General features: G+C 43.0%; 1 protein-coding gene across 1 annotated transcript in view; it reads right to left on the bottom strand.

Moving 5' to 3' along the window:
- Window positions 1-7,811: 7,811 nt before the first annotated feature.
- The window catches only part of RRP1B (ribosomal RNA processing 1B), a 32,181-nt gene continuing 17,615 nt past the window's right edge, over window positions 7,812-22,377 (bottom strand). Inside the window, exons 9-16 of the mRNA XM_019487208.2 lie at window positions 21,552-21,643; window positions 20,853-20,950; window positions 19,552-19,571; window positions 18,989-19,117; window positions 16,467-17,191; window positions 14,122-14,268; window positions 12,396-12,462; window positions 7,812-11,094 (exon numbers count right to left, since the gene is read on the bottom strand). Of these exons, the coding sequence (XP_019342753.1) occupies window positions 10,907-11,094; window positions 12,396-12,462; window positions 14,122-14,268; window positions 16,467-17,191; window positions 18,989-19,117; window positions 19,552-19,571; window positions 20,853-20,950; window positions 21,552-21,643 (1,466 nt within the window). The 3' untranslated portion in view covers window positions 7,812-10,906. The remainder of the gene's footprint in view (window positions 11,095-12,395; window positions 12,463-14,121; window positions 14,269-16,466; window positions 17,192-18,988; window positions 19,118-19,551; window positions 19,572-20,852; window positions 20,951-21,551; window positions 21,644-22,377) is intronic.

The raw sequence follows: 22,377 nt of genomic DNA, 5'->3' as shown, positions 1-22,377 counted from the left end.
GGGAGTACTGCTATGAGTAAGACATGTAAGACAGAGTGCCATGAACAAATCCAGGGCAATTGGTAATAATTAAATTAGTTTAAAATATTATTAGAATTACACATTGAATACAGTCCAGTGTTTGGATGTCCTGCAGAATCCTAAACCTCATCCTGACCTCCTCCAGAACGCTGAGGCTCAAAATATCCTTTAATTACAAAACAACCCAAGAATATTAGTATTAGAATGTGCATTCAAAGTTGTGCTTTCCTTACTAATACAAAATTACATTTCTTCTTACTGTACACTACAGTGTTCCTACTGTTTCCCTCTTTCACGTTGTTTTTGTTCCTAGTACATCTAGGGTCAGATATTCTGCTGGTAAAAATTTGCGTTGCTACATCAAAGTCAATGGAACAATGTTGCTCTACACTAGCTGTTTGTTCTTGGGGTGAGGGGCTATTATCTGAATCCAGGGTTTAATCCTGTTGTGTTTACCACCTACTGTGAATGCATGGATTTGGTGATTGATTTTGTTTTAGTTTATTAATCGTACATTACGTTGCTGTTATTACTTATGTAGCATGGTAACAAACCGGGTAGGTACAACATTCTAACAATGAATAAAAAACCTTGTTTTCAGAAAATGTAAACTCCAAGAGTTGCAAACTGCTACAGTGTTATATATTATGGCAGTATGTGGTGGCCTTGCAGTCCTTATAGCTAGCTGCATTTCAGAGCTGTGTTTTAAGGTGTTTTGTTTTCAAGGCATCTTGGCAGTTTTCTCTTTTATTCCATTTTCTGTAATTTATGCCTGTGTACAGCTTAACTATTGTTCATTATTTAACCCTGAAAAGTGTTTTGGGGCAGGGTTTTTATGAGGGAAGCTGCACTAAATACATTTTTATGCATACTATGAGCTGGAAAAAAACAAGCCCTTTGCTGGCAGAAGGAATAAACCTCCCAGGCATAAATTGCATCTCTCAGCAGTTTGCCCTGTATGTGTCTTGCGTCACATGCTGTCGTCTTGCAGTCGTGAGTCACTTCAGTTTCCATTGCTCAAGGATATCTGCTTGGCAAAACATGTCCCCATGTATTTTATTCCCTTTAGAAACATACACACAACGCAGTACAAACTCAAGACACTGCTGTGTTTTAGACAGAGCAGATTTGCATTTAAGTTAGTACTGCAGGGGGAACATGGCAAGCTGACTAATATTGTATCCATTTCCAGCCTTGTTACCTGGGTGACAGTCACTTGTTGTGCGCTTTTACTATAGTGGTGAAAAAAAAAAAACCTTCTACCTGAAATGGATTGAATTTCGATTCTTTTTTTAAACCAGCAGCTTTGCAAACAAGCAAACAATTTTAATATCTGAAAGTACTTTTCAACTGATTAATAAAATCTTGAATAGCCAAGACAGGAGTTAGGGGATGTCTGCTTAGTCTCAGGTTGGATCTTCCTCTCTATTGCGTGGGGTTTGCCTATAAAACTAGAAGCAGAATTTCTTGATATCGTAGCTCTGCCTCTGCTGGCTACTAGCAATTGTGTGCTAGTTCAGCTCTGGAGGGCTTCTGCTCTTTTCTTCCTAGTTCAAAATACAATCCTAGGAGGAAATCAGTTCACTTAGTGGGACCAGGATTTGATCATCTGACTTTAGCCCCAGTTGTAGCTGGCAAAGCTCTCAGTGGTTTCAGAGATATCCTGTATTTGAATAAACTAACAGATTTATTTGGGGAGATATTAAACTAAACTATGGATATGATTAGTACCTCTGTCTTCAGATGGAGGCCATGCATCAACTACCGTTTCTCACAAACTATCAGTTGCACAAATCCAGATACAACATCAGCAGGTCTCTCTCTTTTTTAAGTCATGCTGTAAGAACCTCCACTCTGTGGAGACAATTGCAAGCATTGGGAAGGGCCCAGAAAGCTTAGCTATATACCACATTCTGCACATGAATCCAAAAAATTATCTAAGCCATCAAAGCATTATTATTCCTGCACGCTAGCAAAGTGGAAATCCCTGACTTATTTAGCATTTGAATCCCCAAAAAGTTAAAAGGAAATTGGATAAGTCAAATGATATAAACACTTCTGTTGTAGAGTTTTAAATGAGCAGGGGATGACATTTCAAGGTCATCTTCTGGAAAAGCATAGAGGCAACAAATCCAGTTCTGTTTTCCCTTGAAAAAGTGTTTGCTGGGTGATCTGAGTAGACAAGCTGAAAAAAAATCAAAGGCAGCCCCCCAAGATTCTAGTAGCAATGAAAGATTAAATGAAAAATCTGAGAAACATGGGCATCAAAACTGAATGCATTTGTATAGAACTGGAGCTTGTATAGGAGCCACAGGACCTGGATTTTGAGAACTGAAAGAAGAAACGTCAGGGAAATAAGAATTGTTTTTGCCTTTTAAGTGCAGAGTAACAGCTCTCTGATTTCTTATGAAATCCATCCTTTTACTGTTTTGCCTTAGGGAAAAAAAACCAGCAACAAAACAATAGCTATTAGTCTCTTTGTACAATTGAACATGTAGTTTATAGTAAAAAAGACACAAAATTAAGCAGGTTTGTGATTTTACTAGAGCAATCAATGCTTCATCTTTATAATTAATTTATCACGTTTTATCCTAGAAAAGAATATATATTACAAATCGGTACATCAATACACAAACCACAACATGCTCGTGGGGATGCGCCCTTTGTGTCAGCCTGTCTGGAACAACAGAAACCTCCTGTATAGCCACTGCCACTCTTTCCAAGAAGTGTCAATGACAGGCAAGAGCTTGTGGAGACCTTCTTCACGTGGAAGATGTTTGCTCTTAAAAAGCATAATGCAGAAATTACTTTAATAGCACTTATATCTGCAACGGCTACATTTGCCAGTATTCCTGTCCAGCTACTCCTGTGGAAGCATGAATAAGGTGACACAAGTGGCTTCAGATTGGAATTACCCAGATGAGTTCATGTACAACTCTTACTATCTTTGTGCCCTGTTCTCCAAGCAGAGCACATTAAAATCCTTCCTCTGTGGAATCCTACCCACTTCCCACTTTAATATTTTTTGATCTGTTGCCAAAGAGGGGGTACACATGGCGGGGTTCTTTCTGCACATACTGTTGCCCAAATGATGCAGTTCCATTCACAGACATTTCCACATACCTAGGATTTCCATGTTTTTAGTAACCCATCATCTAAGCTTAGTCTGAGTAGATTCAAAATATGGTGGTAGATTCAAAATATGATGGCTGTAGCTTGTTCAAGATGTCAGAATCTTGAACAAGCTACAGCCTCCACAAATAGAGATTAGTTCCTTGGATAACTGTGCACCCAGAAATCTTAGATTCGCTACAGCTTGGGGAAAGATCTCAGTGATTACATTGTGAATTGGATCTTGTACTCCTGCCATGACAGAATTGTTTGTTCCCCATTTAGGCTGGGTATCATTTGCCCCATCTGCACAGTGTCATAGCAGTTGCCAAGGCTCAGTCAAGTCCGGGGGTAAGGTGTTGGCTGTAGCTCTTGAGGGGAGACATGATGTTGAAGGAAAGCAGACAAGAAGGTTGTTCTCCAAACCAAAGAGTGCTATTCCCAGCTAATGATGCATGCTGGGCCAAACTCCAAAAGCCATAGGTTGATTGTAATGTCTTTTTGGCTCATGTAACTAACAAAGGGGTGGGCAAAATAAGCCTGTGGCCCAGATCTGGTCCACCAACAGACGTTATCCAGCCCACAACGGGTCCCTCGGCCCTGCCCAACCCAGGCACAGGGTGCAGCCTGGGCCATGGCATGTGATGCTGGTCCCACCATTCCCAGGTGCGCAGTGGGACTGGGGCAGTGTGGTGGCCAGACTCCACTTCCCAATAGCCCCAGTGGCAACAGCTCCTTCTGGCTGCAGCTGCTAGCGTCACCACCACTGGGACATGGTCTCACGTCCTGGGATCAAAATGCTTGTGGTTTATTCCTGCAAGGGAGAAGATATTCCTTTGAAACAAATAAGGAGTGGAAAGGGAGAAAAAAGAAAAAAAAAATCCTTTTGTGCCCTCTTACAAAAGGAAATTAAAATGCCAGAAAATTCAAATGTCTGGTCAGGTCAATTGCTACCTAGGTCTGATACTAGTATGCTGTTAGCCATATATTAATTTTGCAAACTATACAAACGATAAAGGCACCACAATTCTGGAGACAGAACCCCAAACTATAATACTTGTCTTCCACTCAAACCATCTTATGAGAAACAATTTACTTTAATGTTACTTTTTAAGCAATGCAGTCCATGATAGTTGTGACAAGATTCAAATCAACTAGAGAAATACTATTGATAGATATGCTCTCATTTTAAACCTATATTTTTAAGAAAAAAAATTATATTAAGTGGGTAATTACACAGAGGAACAGTTTGGTTTGAAGAGCTGCTTGAGTTGCTGCACTAGAGGCTTGCTCAACTTCTTTAAATGTATTTTAAGTAGGAGCTGGATGATCCTAAAATTAGACATTCATGATGAGGTCTAATAGAAATACAATTATCATTCCTGCCTTAATTATTTTCCACAGGCCATCTTTACAATAGTTTTTTATAGTCTTTTTCATGATCTGAGTATGCCAGTTCTCAAACTTTTTGGGGAGTTTTGTTTTCCTGGGGAAAAAGGATGGGCCTATAGTTTAATTCCAAACTTTGCCACATAATACCACTTTGGTCTTGGAGAAGTTATTTAATTACTCTGCCACTGGGGCCTAATGGGGATAATACAATTGCCTACCTTTCTCACAGGGCAGTAGAAGGATAAATGTTTTTGCCATGCTGAGGACATCATCAATAAAGGACATGAGTAGATTTTGAGAAGGGGACTGCAGACAATGCGATTGGTACCACATGGGTTGTTCCCAGCAGCATCTGCCAGGGATTGTTTGAGTCCCCTAGGCAGGTATGACTCCCTCACCCACTCTGGGCATCTCCTCCCCTTCTCTGCAGCAGGAGTTGCCTCTGGGACTCAGGAGGGACTCACCTGCCCTGGCAGACTCAGGGTGGAGGAAGCCCCAGAGCTGCTCCTGCCCTGCTCTATCCAGGGGCTGTGGTGAGTGGCTGCCCAAAGTACTAGGCTCAGCTGCGGACAGCCATGGCAGAAGATGGGTCCCCTATTCCAACACCTGCTTTCTGCCCAGTCCATCTGGATTTCCTTCCATCAGCTTGGGGCAGGTGCTGGAAGAAGGAACTGCCCACTGATGCTATGGTCCCCACCTCAGCCTAGCCCCTTGCCCACAGCTGGAGTCCCTGGGGTGGCAGAGGAAACAGGGGAAAGGACAGGAAACAGGGACCTGCCCACTGCCACTGTTGCAAAGCCCAGCAACCAGTACAGTTGCTCATGGCAGCCCGGAGCTTAAGCGAGGGACTAGGTGTTGGGCCTCCCCATCCCTGGTGAATCAGGGACAGTAGCAGGGGTGAGCAGGTCCCACGTTCTCACCTGCTCCTTGCTTACTCCCTCATTATGGCCTACCAACCCAGGGCTCTGGCCATCCTCAGATGCTACAGGGAACCCCAGCATCTGCAGCTGAAGGGAACTGGAGCCCTCAGCATGTAAGCTACACTGTTGAAGGGGAGATACAACCATACCATTGCATCCCCCTGGATCTGCCCTTGATAAAAGGCCATAGGGATATCAATTTAGAGAGAGATTTATGCACCAGTCCCACTTGCCTGCACCCAGTAGAGGGATTTATGAAAAAGCCTAGATCAGGAACTAAGTTAGCTACTGAAAAGTTTGTCAAAGCCAGAGCTAGTTTTTCCACACAGTTCCACAGCATTTTGCTTGAAGTGCGAGTGGGAGGTACTGAAACAGCCAAAGGGTGGTTCAGCTTCTGTACCAGTCAGAATTTGCTCTGCTGAAACTCTCAAGGTTATCCCTCCTCCGCTCCCTTGGGACATTAAAAAAAAAAAAGAAAAAAGAAAAAAAACCCCAAAACCAAAACACACATGTGAAATGTGCAGGGCAGACTGAAGTAAAATTTGAGACTGATAGACTCTTAATGCACATTATTAACCATTATTCAAATGAAGTCTCAGACAGAAAAAGACATTTGTTAAAATCTTGGTAAGCTTGAATTTTCTTTAAAAATCAGGCTCATGGGAGTACGACTACTGCTTGCACAGGATTTTATACCAAAATAAGTGTCTTTTATAGTCTTTGAGATCTGTGTCAGAAAGTTCTCAAGCTCCATTGCTGTGGCATGGACAGGTCATCTTTTACAAACTGAGCTAAATTTTCAGATTTCTGATACTTGAAAATGTAGTTCCTCAATCAGGAAAGTGTGACATGCATCTGCCCCGGAGATACTGGCCAGTAAAAAAGACTGTTAATGTCATAGATACACATATAGCATACTTCTTAGGAGTTCTTAGTACTCAGGTGAGCTTTGTAATTAGATACAGAATATTTTACTGCCTGAGAACATACATGGGAAACTCTTGTAGTGCCCATTCTGTTAACTTAGTGAGGCACATCCAGCCTACAAGGCCATTCTATCTAGCCCACGGGGCCCCTAAAAAAATTTAGAAAATTAATTTGATCTGCCCTTGGTTCCTGTCAAAAATGACAGGAACCAAGGGCAATAGGACCCAGGTGAAACCTGGCAGGCTCCCACAACAGCAGGGCCTGCCCAGCCCCACTCCCTGGGACCACGTCTGCTCCATGCTGGAAACTCAGGTAAGGTGGAAGAGGGCAGGGAAGGAGCCTGGGGAAAAGTGTCCCAGGGAAAACCTGAGTGCAGGGTGGAAAAGTGGCCCCTCGCCTGCCCAGTCACTGGCACCCTGCGCTGCAGCCACTTGCAGCCGGCATGGGGCTGCCTGTGTCTGCTCCAGACAGCCCCATGTTGGCTGCAAGCAGCTGCAGCAGGGAGCGTGGGCTACGGGGCGGGTGAGGGATCGCTTCTCCCCCCACCCCGGGCTCAGCTTTTCCACAGGCTCCCTCCCGGCATGGAGAAAAGCAGCCCGCCCCCCGCCCCGTGGCCGGCGTCCCATGCTGTAGCTGCTTGCAGTCCAGGGCACTGGCTGCGAGCGGCTGCAGTGCAGGGCGCCAGCCATGGGGCAGGTGAGGGGCCGCTTTTTCCCCTCGCACTCAGCACCACCTTGTAGCCCGGCACCACTGCCAGCTTGAGCCCCGTGCCAGCTCTGGGCTCGCTCGTTGGGGCTGCATGTGGTGACAGCAGCTGCGGCCCCCTCGCCTGTTTTCCACCACCACCTGTGGGCTGCCCAGTGCACAAGCTCTGGGCAGGCAGCAGCAGCCAACACTGCCCGGAGCAGCAAGTGGGGGGGCCACAGCTGCTGCCGCTGATGGGCAAGCCCAGAGGTGGCATGGAGCCCAGGCTGACAGCGAGGCCAGGTTACAAACTGGTGCTGAGTGCAGGGAAAAGTGGCCCCTCGTTCACCCTGTGGCTGGCACCCCACACTGGAGCCGCTCACGGCCCGCATGGGGTTGCCTGTGCCTCCTCCAGATGGCCCCGCGTGGGCTGCGAGCGCCTGCAGCAGGGAACGCCGGTCAAGGGCTGGGGCTACCCATGCAGCCCTTGACAGCCTGCCAAAACTGGGTAAGTGGCCCTCTGCCCAAAATAATTGCCTGCCCCTGATCTATTCTGATAAGTACTAAATGATGTCTACTAACCGGTCTGGTTAAAACATATATGGGAAAAAACTGTATTCTACCACTACTTTGTTTACTTCCAACATGCATGCAATTCTTCAGTTACAGGTATTAAAATAGTTAAGCAAGTCTCAAAATACTCTCCCCCTTGCTCTTCCCCCAAAACAGATGCAAACAGACAAGTTCACTCCAAGGTACAACATCCACAGAAAAGACAGTTTTATTGGACTTAACTAAGTGATCCAATGTTTAAACCGTCCACAGTTAGATTAACAATGCAATTGCAGAGGTACATAAAGTAATGCAAGAAATATTTTCCTGCCTGCCATAAAATTTAAGTACAGGAAATAAAAGACAAAAATGGGACGAGACGCTTTTCAAAACCACAAATCTGATAAAAAATAAAAGCTCTTACAACTAGGTATATTTAAATAGAATTTTAAATTGGCTTTTCTGATGAATTAATTTTGTGCTTTTGAGTTAATTTAGTTATAAAGAATTATAAACCAGTAGAGCTTGATAAGTACAAAGTTGACCAGATTCCTTAAAAAAAAAAGGGAGAGAGACATCCATTACAAAATCCTGCCCTTTTAAATCTAAGCCACATTAACTTCATCCTGTTTATTTTGACTCTCAATATGGTTGACACGTGCAGATTTAGAATAAAATTATGAATAAACCTAGGAAATAACATTAAACAATCTTCTTTATTTTTAAAACAAGTGAGATGTACCTTTATACTACAATTGTGTTTGTGCAGTGGGTATCCCAGATGGTGCATTTATTTCTCCCTTTTTGTCTTCAGTGTTTATTGGAATTTTCATTACCTAAATGTTCTGGATAATTTATTCAGTTTAATCCAACACTATGGAATAAATTGCATCAACCGTTTTGGTTATTTTGTGATTTTAAAACTACTCCTGAATGAAATCCCAGACATCACTGAAGACCATATGTACTACACATGCATATTTACAAGACATTCCACCGATATCATGGCAGAGACACAGTATGCATGAATCCACAATGAGCAAATCACATCACTACAATGCTCATTAAAGAGTGACACAGCTGCTTCTGCCTACAGCAGTTAGCATTTGTGGGCAACAGTAAATTTGGACAAGCAGCAGATCACAGGATCCATAACCGACAAGGGATTAGCCAGAAATTTGAAGATGCTTGTAGAAAGATATAAAATGAACATTTTATTTGAACTTCTGACCCAAGTTTCTCTATGCACACCAGTTCCACCTACTAATCGTGTTGCATCTACAACCTTGGAGGAATACTGCATCTCAAACATAATGCATTAACAACCATGCATATACAAATGCATATTCCACAAGAGACTTCTTACCCACAGTACAAGATAAACAGCACAACATTATTGATTAGTCCTCATTGACTCCTACTCACCATTGTCTTGCCAGAGTAATTTTCTAATACACAATGAGAATTTCTCATTTGTATAAATTAATAACAATCAAACAGCAAATATTAATAGCGCTGAATTCTCCTTAGGTCTCTGTTGACTGGCCAGATCAATAAAAAATAAAACCCACTGAAATGCAGTCCTTTCATTTTGACTGAGTAATAACATTCAAACAGCAGGAGAGCAAGTGATTTTCTAAAGCTCTTACGTCAGTACCACAAGCCGTGGACTGGTATTAAATTTAGTGCAACAGTAGGAGCTATTTAAAACTGAGCTATTGAGAACTGTCATTAATTTACAATTATACAACATTTTGGAGAAACTCTAGACGAACTGCTTCAAGGAAAATACAGTTTAATTCCAGTAGCAGATGGGGCTATTTGGCAGAGGACAGTAGGCACCAGAGACCAGTAAAAAGATATGGTTTTTGTTTGTTTGTTTGTTTTTGTTTTGTTTTTTTTACAGATTTTACTCTGCTGGCTGAAGTAGCTAAACCTCTGCCAGTTTGGATAGGACAAGATAATGATACAGGCTACCTGTGATTATAGAGTCCCAGAAGTAACTGAAGAGAAACTAAATGGTTAGGTGTATCTTGGAATTATTTGCGCTTCAAAATTCATGTTCAAAGCAGAGATCTAGTGCAATCTCCCTACCTCACAGTTCACCCTTAGATGACAACAATGGTCTGTTACAGAAGTTTACCTAATTTTTGACTGAACTCAAGGAAAAAGAAATCCTTAAATATAGATCATGAAGAGTAATTACAGAATATTCTGCATAAATATTTAATGTAGAATAAAAACACACTGATACAAGCAATCCTGGAGAAGACATTTTTCTGGTGTTACCTTTAAAAAAGGTATGAGTGGCTTGGGCTGTAAAGCTCTACCCCGTTTTGAAAGGCACCAAGGCTTTTGGAGAGATGTGTATCCTAAATAAAGATGTACTAGGTTCACTTTAATGCGGTAAGAACTTCTTTAACTCAATGAAAGTGTGATCTCTGTTCAAATAGAGTGACATCAATAGGCAGGGCAGAAGACAGACTTTTCTGAAACCTTTGAAAGGTCCTTGGGGAAAGAGGAGTTCAAATGTACAAGACTTCTCAAATACAATAGTATTGTTTCAGTTGTACAGCAGAAAGAAGGGGCAACGTGGAGAAACCAATGATAACGTCACAAGCAATCATGAAGTAATAGTCAGCTTTGGCACTTGTGTTACAGGTAATGTGTTGTGCGCATTAGCAGCTGGGCAGCCACCCAGTGCCACAGATTTGTTTATAAAGATGATCATCTAAATAACTACTGTATTTCTATCAGGAGTAAGGCTGCTGAGAATCCAGTGGTCCATTAAAGTGAGATGCTGTTTTCATTATTTTCAGAGGCTGATTGAAAAGCTCATTAGCAAGAATAAGGATAAACCAGAATGCCATCAATCAGCCTGACAAGAGACAAGAGCGAGTCTTTAAATACATTAATAGACAACTTCTGTTTGTTTGTTTTTCAAATCCTGACATGTTATAGACAGTCAAATGGCTTGAAGTGCACATTTAACTCAAAAATATGACCCTAATTTTTATCTAGCGTCTCTTGAGAACACAGGGGCGAGAGAGCACACCCTTTGGAAACCTGAGGAGAGGGAGCCCATTTCATTCCTTTTCTGTAATAGGGGCCACAAGTATTTCAAGATACAGCTGAAGAGGTGTTAAGAAGCTGCAGTGTCACAGGCTGTAATCAAAACCTTTACTATGCAATTTGCAACAACTTAATAAAAAAAGTTACAAAATACCCCCCCCCCCCCCCCCCCGAAAGTTTTAATTTAGCGAAATGTCCTGTATAAAAGTGGGCCACTTCTAGTTGGCTTAAAAGAAGTCCATAGCTGTTGGTCTCTTCTTCACTGATGTTGTAAGCTGTTTCTTTGTTTGAAGGACTCCTACCGGCGTACCTGCAGACTTCAGTACTCCATGAGGAGGCTTTTGTTCAGGATTGAAAGCTACCCGAGAGAGTCCTTCTGGGCTCACCAAGATACTCTTGTCTGTCTTTTTAAATTCTGTTAAATAAAAAAAAAAAAAAAAGAAGTGAAAGTTATTGGAATTTTAGGCAATGTCCCCATCACCCAAGCAGTAGAAAGCACCATGGAATCTGAAACCAGGAATCTGAAAACCCTGGTTTGGCAATGGTGATGTATGCATGTGGGGTGGGAGGGAAGCAGGAGCCTGAAAGAGGCCAGGACCTGAGTCTACAGCTCCTGATGATGTCTTCTCACCTACCAGAACACTGATACCTCAACTGTGTTCTATGGACTGACTGGTGGCCTGCAGGGAAATGGATGGTCACATGGAGCTGTTCTTTTTTCCAGCTCCTACATCATCACATTAAAAATACAGCTAAATACTTTCCTCACATCTCTTTTCCTGAGGTTGCCATGCTTGTTCTGTAATTAAGCAGGAAAGGAGATACAATGCAGATTGAGAACCCTTATTCTAGTCAACCTAGCAAAATGTTTTTGGAAGGAATTGTTTTTTTTGGGGGGAAGGAGGGGTGAAATGTACTGTTCCTCCTGTTTTAAAAAACTCAGTCCTAGCAACTGCAATTAAGGACAATCGCTGACCAGAAGGCTTAAACATTCATCTTCCTCATGAAACTGTATTATATACACAGGCATGCATGCATGCACACACACACTGAACATTAGCAAGATTATACACACACATGCACATCTATTGTAACTCTGATTTGAAATATTAAATATCCTAATAGAAGCCTTGCCTAATTCCACTAAGGGTCAGTATCAAGAAAAAGAACAGAAGCACAATCTTTGTGTGTGTGTCCAGTGTGGATGGGTCATACTTATATGTTACCATCATTAGCAGCAGAGGCAGTTAAGATGAAAGTGGAATTGTGCTACAGAACTTGTTCTCCTACTATGGCACATGCACCAAGAGTAGTTCAGAGACTCTTCTGTTTGGAGGCAGCTTTTCCTGAATGGCTCTCTTATGACAGTTAACACAAGCAAAAAAATAAAATAAAATACAAAAAAGCTGGGGGGGGGGGGGGGTGGGGGGGGGCAGGGAAGAAGGACTTGAAGTGTCTGGAGTTACTGAATCCAATGCTCATGCCTTGAGGCATCAATCTGACTTCATGGAATCATGACATCTCCTTTATCTGGCCTAGAGGGTCCCAAGTTTCAGTCTCTCTGCTAGATGGGCTTTGGGTCCATAAACTATACCAAAATCATGATGCATCTTCTGAACCATGCAAAGCAATGGAACCAGAACCTGTGCATACAGTTACCATGCTCCCCTTTTGCCTTTCCACCCCCCTACTAAAAGAGATAAGGCATAGACTCACCAGTAGTCATGTTCTTATTCAACCCAAAGGTGACTTTTTTGGAACTGGAGGATTGCAGCTTGTTTAACTACAGAATAAAAACAAAGCAGAACAGGTTTGAACAACATTATGTTCCTTCCTTGGCATCCTAGGTGGGGCCATAAACATTCCAGTTTCTTTTCCTCAATCTGATACCCTCTCCACTTGAACAGACTAGGCACTGCAGCCCTTGCTCATTTCTTGCCATACTCTCTGCCATGAAACAATGCATTTCCTTAGAAGAATACTCTTTGACGTCTACTAGAGAGTTTGCCAAGGAGCAAAAAAATTAACTTCTGCATGCTAAGAACATTGGCCCATGGCATTCCTAGCTGCTGGAGTGCAAAGGGTCTTAATAAATTATAACTTTAGTAAGGTTTAGAAGAGTTACCAGGGAAGGCCCCAACAGCTTATGTCTAAGAAGGATGTATTCAGAATCCGTCCTCTGTTACAAGTTTCTGTTTAACTAACCATTTTACACATGTGCTCAGGGGACTAGGAGTGTAGCGTGCATGTGTGTACCAGGACTACTAAAGCAGTGGTAAAATTTGGTTAAGGACACAAAGTTGTACTTTCTAGTTTACCCCACAAATAAAAACAAGACAACAACCATAAGCCAAAGCAGCCCAAGGAGCTGAGTTAAAGTTGTGAACAGTTGTCCCTGGTCTCAATCATTGCATTTGTAGCACTATATACACCCTTATAGTGTATAGATGTACACCAGGGGTGGGCAAAATGCAGCCCGCCAGACCATTCTATCCATCCTGCGGGGCCCCTAAAAAGTTTAGAAAATTAATATTTATCTGCCCCTGGCTGCCTGTCATGTGGCCCTTGATGGCTTCCCAAAACTCAGTAAACAGCCCTCCGCTCAAAATAATTGTCCACCCCTGATGTACAACCTGCCTCTAGCACCTGAAAAAATGGTGCAAATGCTACAAAAATGTTCCTGTTTGAAACAGGTGATCTGTAGCACTACATGCAACATCTGAACATCTACATATAGCATTACAGGGGATCACTTGCTCCCTTTGCATCCCACAGTGTTCCCCTCCCTCCTTTTACTCCTTTCCAAGGGAAAAGGGAGGGAAGGGGGGGGGGCTCCATGATTGCTTGCCAGAGAGCAGAGCTGCAGCCCAGCCAGTGGCAGGGACAGCTGCTGCCAGGGGTAAGGGATTAAAATCCTATTAAACTCAGATGGTTGATAGTCTTGAGCCCATACAAACTATGAAATGATGCTGTCAAAGTTGTCAAAATGCTCACTATAACAGTTTCTCTTTTTTGTGCACTGGGGAAAACTCTCCTTGAAACGACACTTAAACCCCCCTGGGCAATTACATCACTGACTACTGAGTGGCTCCAACATGTCTGTTTTCCTCTCGCCTGTGGTGCCAAAATTTCTATCAACATATACAGTGCTAAGTATTTGTCAGGAGCCCCTGGGCCACAGCTCATCTGGATATGATACAGCAGACTGGAACTGTCTTCCCCGTGGACACAGCCACAACCCCTGGAAATGGGGATCCCAAAACATCTTGATGTGTTGAGCTATTTTAATTCAGATTGAACTATCATGCACTGGGGCCTAAGTCCCCTCAGCAAATTGCCCCTCAGCTTTTTGAATGCAGGTGGCAATGAAGTGCCTCTGAGCTCTGGAAACCACACTACAAGCAAAACGCTTGTTCTGGAATATCCAATCAAGACATATTACCTGCAGGGATGTCCTGGTAGAGGAGATACTGCCTTTGGCTTTCCTGAAGAACACTGGCTTTGGTAAAGTTGTTTTTTCAAATTTCACAAAGTCATTTCCTGTCTTTGCTTTCTTCTTCTTCAGTGGAGATAGAGCACCACCAATGTCCTGGGAAAGGAGGGTGAAACAGTCAGCTTGGGAGGAAAGGGCAAGAGCCACCTGAGGGATGGACAGTGCAGTAGTCCCTGTCACTGGTGGCCAAGTTTAAATACTGTCTCAAGTGAAAGCTAACTGGTGCTTGCCTATTAGTTCCGAGTTTATACTTGTTTCCATTACTTCCAAGCATGCTACATTTTGAAGTATTTTGTATCTGTTCAAAGGCAGCTCAGGGCTGGGACAAAAGAGTTAAATATCAAGAATGGAGGTGATCAAACTGGTAAGAGCCATGTCTGCACTGTCAAATTTGAGGTAATGCCATCATTTTTGATAAGCACAAGGTTTCTCTACCACCTTCCATATCCAACTGAGGGCTGCTTAGATTGACACACCTGCTAGTCAAGAAATGAGCAGGATCGCTGTTTTCAGCAACCACTGAACTCTGCTCCTTTGGTCAAACAGAAAAGGGTTACCACCAACCAACACAAACACACTCTTCAAATGCTTTCCTACAGAGGGCATATCCCAAACACATTTTTTTAGCCTGGAAAAGAACAGGAATGAAAACCAGTCCCTCTTGCAGATCACCAGCCATTAAGTTGGTGCCTTCTCCTCAGAGGCATGTTGAGCAATATCAGGCTAGATGGCAGAGGCAAAAAAAGTTTTAAATTTTTGGTGACAGCTCTGTGGAGCACTAGCATCAGATCCACTAGAGCAGGGATTCCCCAGCTATGGTACATGTACCCCTAGGGGTATACAACATCTCTGGGGGGTACACAGGAGAAATTATGTAATGGCTGATTTAATTTTCATGATAATAATTGGTATTTAAGGAGTTAAAATAAAACCTATGTTGGTAGGGGTACGTGGACAGCTGGTAAACCTGGAAGGGGGGTACACAATAAGAAAAAGTTTGGAAACCTCCGCACTAGAGATTCTAGCAAGCTTCTTCATCAAAAGAAAGCAGCAGTAAGAACTTGATAATACAGACTTAAAAAAAAAATTTAAAAAAAGGTTACTCATTTTGTCATCTCTCCAATGCTACAACAAGACAATTTACATATTGGGGAAATTGAAACAGGAGCCTAGCTTGTCAGGTAGACCAAAAGAACAAAATGTTTTTCTAGTAATGTTTATGCAAGCTTCCTTTAAACTGCATGGATGTGAGATATAATCAAAGAGCAGAAAGTCACTAGGATACGAATAGGTAGATTGAGAGGGAGGGAAGGGACAAAAACCCCAAACCAAAACAAAACAAAAAAAGCAAAAAAAACCCAAACAAAAAAACCCACTCCCAGAAACCCCAACCATCCTCCACCCTGAAATAATTCTAGTGAATATTTGCACATCCAAAACATCCCTACAAAATTGCAGGAGGGGAAAAACACAACAACCAAGATACCCTAGCAAAGACATCTTCCTCCCTCCAAGGGCATGTCTCCACTGGCTATGCAGTGAACACAGGAGTGTTACTTAGCAGCACAATCCACCCATTCGCTCTTGCTCTGCATGTACCAAACCCCAGATATCAGACAGTACCACTGGTTCAGTGTGTTGCTGAGAACGTACCTAGCATGTCTCAGAAATCTTTTATCCCGGGAGTATATGTGGGGGGTAGACCCAAGGCTGTGCTATACTGCGTAGACTATACGCCTCATTTCTGGGCTTTGGTGAGCACTGAGTGGGGATCGAGGGGGTGGGAGCGTGTTTTTCAGTGGTAGTTCTGAGCATATTATGAAGGCACTACCAGCAAGCCTAGACTGCCTCTATTCATCACCAAGCAAAGGCCCACCAGCCACAGAGAGTAATCAATCTATAAAAGAACTTGTATCAGTATGTACACTTCCTGCCCAAAATAACCTCAGCACAGGCCTGGGAACAATGTATTCCTTTCTGAGAATATGACCCATTCACAGAAGTAATCTTGGAAGCACTGACTGCAGTGAAGATCACCACCCGGACTACAGCCATGTCCATGTGATGAAAGAGGATAAACATACATCATGAGATTGTCCCCAGAAGGTAAATATTGGCACTTGCCTTGAAAAGGAAAATTTAAATTAATACAAGAAATTCTCTCTTAAGACCACTCAGACAGCTGAAAGCTAATGGGCCTGGCAGCAGTCGGGGGGGGGGGGGAAGGAGACACGGGACGACACACGACACGGACAGACAGTGGGAGGGAGAGAGAATCCAACTTGTCTGCTTACACTTGCTTTGCTTTTCTTGCAAGCAGTCTCAAGAACTCCATTAGTTTCCACAGAGTTTAACACCTCTTTTATCTTCCTCTTCTTTCTCAGGGCTGCCTTTTTCTGGTTCGAAGCCCTAATCCCTTCCAAGCTACCCAACTTTGCTTTTTTCTTCAATTTGACCTTTTTGGGAATTATGGATTCTGAGTCCTCTTTGCCTGTGAAGTTATTTAGCAAGCTTTCCTCTTCTGGTTTCATCACAACCTGCTGAGATAAGCCGTTTCTATTAATTAAAACAACTCCCATTTTCTTTTTCTCCAGTTTGGGAGTTATGGTGGCACAGGGGCTGGTATCCTCCAGGGCACTGGCATTAACTCCGTTTTCATGTACTGATGTTCCATGAACCATCAGTAATTTGGGAGCCTTTTTCCTCAGTCTTTTTTTGTTCTGTGCTATGCCAGTAACAGCGTCCTGTGCACACTTATCATTGTCCTCTCCAGTGCTGGTTGTTCCAACATCCGTCTCATTTGCCTCTCTCTTTTTCTTTTTCCTCTTACTATTTTCTAGCATGCTGACCTTATCGGGTTCAGTGGGCTCAACTACATCACTTATGCCCCCCTCACTACTTCCATCAGCTGTGCCAGAGTCAGCACTTGGACTATTCTTCTTTTTTCTTTTCTTCCTCTTCTTCTGGTGTCCTGAGGTATCTTCTCCCTCTGCACTTGATGTTTCTTTTCCATCCTTCTCTGTAAGATGGGAAAAGGGAATTTTAACTTAATCAGGAAATGCAAAGACAAATGTAATATTGCTTTCCTAGTGCCCCCTTAAAAGCTATTCTGTTGGCAACTGGCCTGATAGTAGCTGTACAAGCAAAACTTGGTTTATAGGATTTTCTTCCCCAAGCCTATGAATGCTTTGCTTGTCTTTCCTCATACTGCTGAGTTCTCTGTAGTTCCCAGTGAATGTCCCTGATCTGCATGGTAATGCATCCTGCCACCCCTCCAGGGTGCTGTCTTTCAGAGGGCTTCCTCCTGTTAAGCCTATTAAGAATCAGCTCATTTATCAGAAAATTCTGGTAGACTTTCAGAGATATTGTGGCCATTTAAGTGCAAAGATGGTAGGAACAGCTGTAAGCTTTCATAGGTAGCTCCTCTATCCCACCCTTTTAGCCCCTGATAACCAGGGATCCTGGTTCTCCCTGATAAAAAAAATAAATAAAATAAAATAAAATAAAAAAAATCACAAATTCTCTGCTTTAAAAAAAATAATTAAAAAAAATCAGTTTCTCTGCTAAAAAATGCAAAATCTGTGATTCAAATTAAAGGCCCCGCCACAGCCCCCACCACAGCCCTGCTGAGGCCCTGGGGGAGGGAAGCAGGGTGAGAGCTTGAGCCCGCAGCCTGTGCTTGCCCCAGGTACAGATCTGTGGGGCGTGGGTCTCCCCTGCTCTCTCGGGAGTGTACGCAGCAGCGGGGAGCCAGCCCTCCCCCTTCCCCAGCCACTTGCAGCCCCATCCTGCTCCCAGCTGGGGCCCTGCGGCTGCGCATTGAGGCCTCAGACCGTCTTTCCGCTTTCCTCCCACTCTCTTCCAGCTCCCTGTAGGCTGGAAGTCTGCCAGCTTGCAGGGAGCTCATTGCAAAATGGCAAAATCCACAGGTTTCTCTGGTAAAATGAGAAATCTGTGTTTGCCTCTGGTAAAAGGCAAAATCTGCAGTTTACTCCATTTTTCCATGGGAAACGGAAAACCCAGATCCCTGCTGATCACCCACATTCTACCAGCATTCTTCTTTTGAGAGGACAGATGTGCCCCCATTTTCAGAGCAAACAGCATTTCTTGATCTGGTAATGCAAAGTACAGTTTCTTTCCATTTTGCCTTTCAAGGGAGATAGACATGTGATGTCATTCTCTGAAGTTAATGGTAAAATTCTCACTGATTTTTGAAAGGTCAGGATTTCACCTTGAGCTTCCCTGCAACAAGTATATCCCCAGTCAATCGGCTCTCACTGGGTTGCTAATCCACACAGACCATGTCCACATGTGGCATGGACATTTGGTTCCCTGGGGACAACTAATAGCGGCACACTTTGTGCCACTGCTAGTTGTCCCCAGGGAACACCCGTGCTATGTGTGCTCTAGTGCAAGGCAAGTTACCAAGATGGGGTAGGGGAGGCTGGCCCCAGCAGCAATACCTGGAGTCCTGGGGGCTCCCCAGGGCTGCAGAAGCAGAGATTCTGCCATGCAGAGCCTGGCCAGCAGCTGCAACTCAGCTCTGGCTGGTCTGGCTCTGGTTTTGAGCAGCGTATGTTGCCAGTGTGTGCACCGCTCTGCTTTTTTTTCTCCACAGGTTTTTTTGATCCCAGGATATCCAGGGGCCAAAAAAACCCCTCCACACTGTTCCACTGCAGCGCAGAGAACAACTGAACGTGCAGTATGTAGTGCCACAGATGTGTATGCAGCACCACATACTGTACGGCTGCGCTTGTCTGGACATGGCCACAAAGACTGTTGCAGGCATCCTCGCTTGCTTAGCATTGCCTTGTACCTTTGGCTTTTTCCACCTTAGTTTTCTCCACAGATTTGACAGCTTTCTTCTTTCGTCTTCCCCTGCTGAATGTATCATCATCTTCATCTGTAGAAACATCTTCAGGGAAATTATCTTGTGGAAAGATGCCTGTTGAGCAAAAAGCCTGATAAGACCTCTGAAAAACAAAATCATTCTCAGTTTTGTTTTTTCCTCACAACATGTAGCCCACAAGCAACACCAAGTCTCTACTCAATTTACCCAGCAGCACACTGAATGTACTATAGGAGTGTACAGTTTCTCCATTATTTTAAATCAAAGTAACTATGTTTCTCATTTAAGGAGAAAAAAATCCAAACAAAAAGGCATGACCCTCTCATGTCCATAGTACTACAATGCTGCCCAAATTCTAAAGCATTAGAGAAAGGGATGTGGCCTCCCTTGTGAAGTGGAGCAAGTTATGCCTCCAAAACTCGACCCCTTTAAAACACAGGTTAAAGCCCCACGTGGAGACAGTTTTGTAACACATGGTAAATCAAAATGGCATGAATCCTTTCATATCTTCTGTGCTGCTCGATGCTCACCTTCTGCAAGGTCCTGGAATCTGAAAGAGAAGTTAAAAAGAAGTTGTTATTGTTAGAGCAGTATTTGATGAAACCTTTACCACCTCCCAGCTCTTGTATTTATTACACACAGTCCCCATTTACAGGGCAGCATAAGAAATGGGGGAGAGGGGGAGTAAATAAAAGGCTGGTTCCATCCAGGAGCTCTGCTTCAGAAATCCAAGCACTTACAAGTGATGAAGACATCTTTGAGAAAGTGCAATGTAACACTGCTCCTCCATTTCCAGTCTGAGCAGCATTCTTGGAAACCCTGAAGCAGCAGAAGCTGTCCATACTGCCATCAGAAAGCTTCATTGCAGCACATGTAAATGTACTTGCATGAGCTTTAATCTAGCTTGCTTGGGTACAAAGAGCAGGGAAGCCATGGTGGCATGAGTTTCAGCTGCCAAATACATACTCTAACCTCCGGGGTGGGTTTGTACACTGTTCTCAAGCTTGAACCACTGAAGCTTCAGTGCTTATGTTACCCAAGCCAGATAGAGACAGATTTGTTGGAATGTGCTATATAGTCACAACATCCACTTACAATGCAGATACAGACTAAGAAAATAGAGAGAAGTTCCACAAGAGAAAATGCAGAATAATTATCAGTTTAAAATACTCTGCATGGAACAGGACATAGCACTTTAGGATTGTTGCTGGCACTGTGTTCTGAACTGCCATGGAGGTACAGACAAGACAAAAAGCCTTGTCTAGCTCTAGTTCTTACGACACTGTGAAGTGTCAGATCCATACATATATATGCCTGATAGACATCTTTGTTGATGAAAGAAGTGATAAAAACCCCAAAAACCTCAGACTTTACTGGAAGAAGCAGTGCATTAGTTCAACCCAGTCCTGTGTAGATCAGGCACTTCAGTGGGTCTTTTTGATGCTTTTATCTAATAGCCAATTCAATCAGCTATTAGATAAAAGCATCATAAAAACCCCGCTAAAGCATCCAATCCATACAGATACTGGACGAGCCAATCCAGGTAACATGATGTTTCTTCTGGGCGTGCACTGGGCTCAGTACGGGGGAGTACCAAATTTAAAGTGCCATTTTGTTTCTATTTTTTTAGATCCGTAAGCAGCTCTTGTTCTTGTATATACCACATATTTTAAGGAACCATCTCATTCTATACTGGTCCAGACAATAATGAAATGGACACACTTTTGTTAAGAGTCTTGTGGATGTGGTCAGGAAGGGGACAGAGAGAAAAGGAAAATACATCTATTTAGACAAGTCAGTGTCTCACAAATTCTCTCTCAAGAGAACTTACTTTTTGACCAATTTGTACAGGCGTTTTCTGTTACAGGCAGGGGTATTTTTTCTGCTTGCCAATTCAAAGAGCTTGTCGGCAACAGCTTTATAGTCAAACTGTCAAAAACAACACAGAATATGGCTTCTGTAGTTATATGATTACAGCAAATGACCCAATGCATCTGCTGTTATAAATACTTCAAATTGCATATGCTCTATTTCCGATTTCTTTAAATCTTTTGCTTTATCAAAAATCTATTCCCGTGTACACCTGCATGTATCCCTGCCTTCCCCCCCTCCACTAATCTGGCTCTCAGAGCTGTATGAGTTTCTCTCTTCTGCAAATTCCTACCCTAATATTCACACTGAAAACAGAAGTAAGATATGTACTAACTCCTGGGCCAAGCAGAACAAGATTTTGCTCTTACAGTCTGAATTTCTTTACCTCCCGGGGGGGGGGGAAGGAGGAGGAGGAAAGGAGGTGGGGGAGAAGAGAGACGATATGGAATTTAGTGCACAGGCTTGTTTTTCAGTCATTTATTCATAAGAAATGTGTTATTTATAGACTATTAAACTGAAGATAGTAAGAGCTAGACTGCGACATGCTTGTTCCATTCTTTGTCTGACCCTGGCTCTAGTAGCCAGTAAGTAATAAAGAGATGCACAGTTACTCATGAGCATTCAGCAACTTAAAACACAAGGTAGGAAAGCCACAAACCTGGAGAACAGGCCCAATGTTTTCATCAGCATCCTCAGAAAGGTCCTCCTGTTTTTCAGGGTCCTGTGTTGATTTTCTTGACAAATATTTGTCTGTTGTTATGAAAAAGACTGGATTTTAAAACTCAGTTTGCCAGAACAGGGAAAGCAGTCTAGGACATCGAGTGCAGAAGAGTACTTGGGCTGCAGTAAAGCCAATCATCTCCCTGTGCAGGGAAATGGGAAGCAGCCTTCACCTAGCAGACGGCTGAAAGGTGAGACGTGGCTAGTTTTCCTTGCTTTAACAAATGACAGGGAACACATTCTCTATACCCTCATTACCCGCTCTTTAAATTTTGGATAATACATAGCTGTCTATCAAGGCAGCTTGGATCTGACAAAAAATTCCTGTACAGTGCATGGCTGTAGTATTATTTCTGGGTCTTGGAAATGACTGTGCCAGCAGTAAAGGAAAACTAAAGTGAAGGAGTTCTTTTTCTAGCCCTGATCCTCCCTTATCACCCCAAACAGATGAATGCCACAAAATACTAGGTTTTGGACAGTCCTGTATGTCAAGTTACACACAGCTGAGGCAGTACGTACACTGAAATATATAGCACCATACTGAACAAAAACGGAGTATTGAGATTTTTATAATTTATGTGTTTATAATTCTTTTGGGTATGAGATCATCCAAAAAAAGCAGAGGCAAAATTTACTGTTCTTGTACCATCCTGAATACTCTGGCGTGGTTGGAGACAGACATGATTGAGAAAAAAAAAAAAAGAGTACAGATCAGTGGTTCTCAACCTTTTTAGATTCAAGGCACATCTTGATAGACTATAAGC

The sequence above is a fragment of the Alligator mississippiensis genome, chromosome 1 (genome assembly GCF_030867095.1).
Source record: "Alligator mississippiensis isolate rAllMis1 chromosome 1, rAllMis1, whole genome shotgun sequence".
Taxonomy (NCBI): domain Eukaryota; kingdom Metazoa; phylum Chordata; order Crocodylia; family Alligatoridae; genus Alligator; species Alligator mississippiensis.
This window is presented reverse-complemented; position numbering and strand designations above follow the sequence as displayed.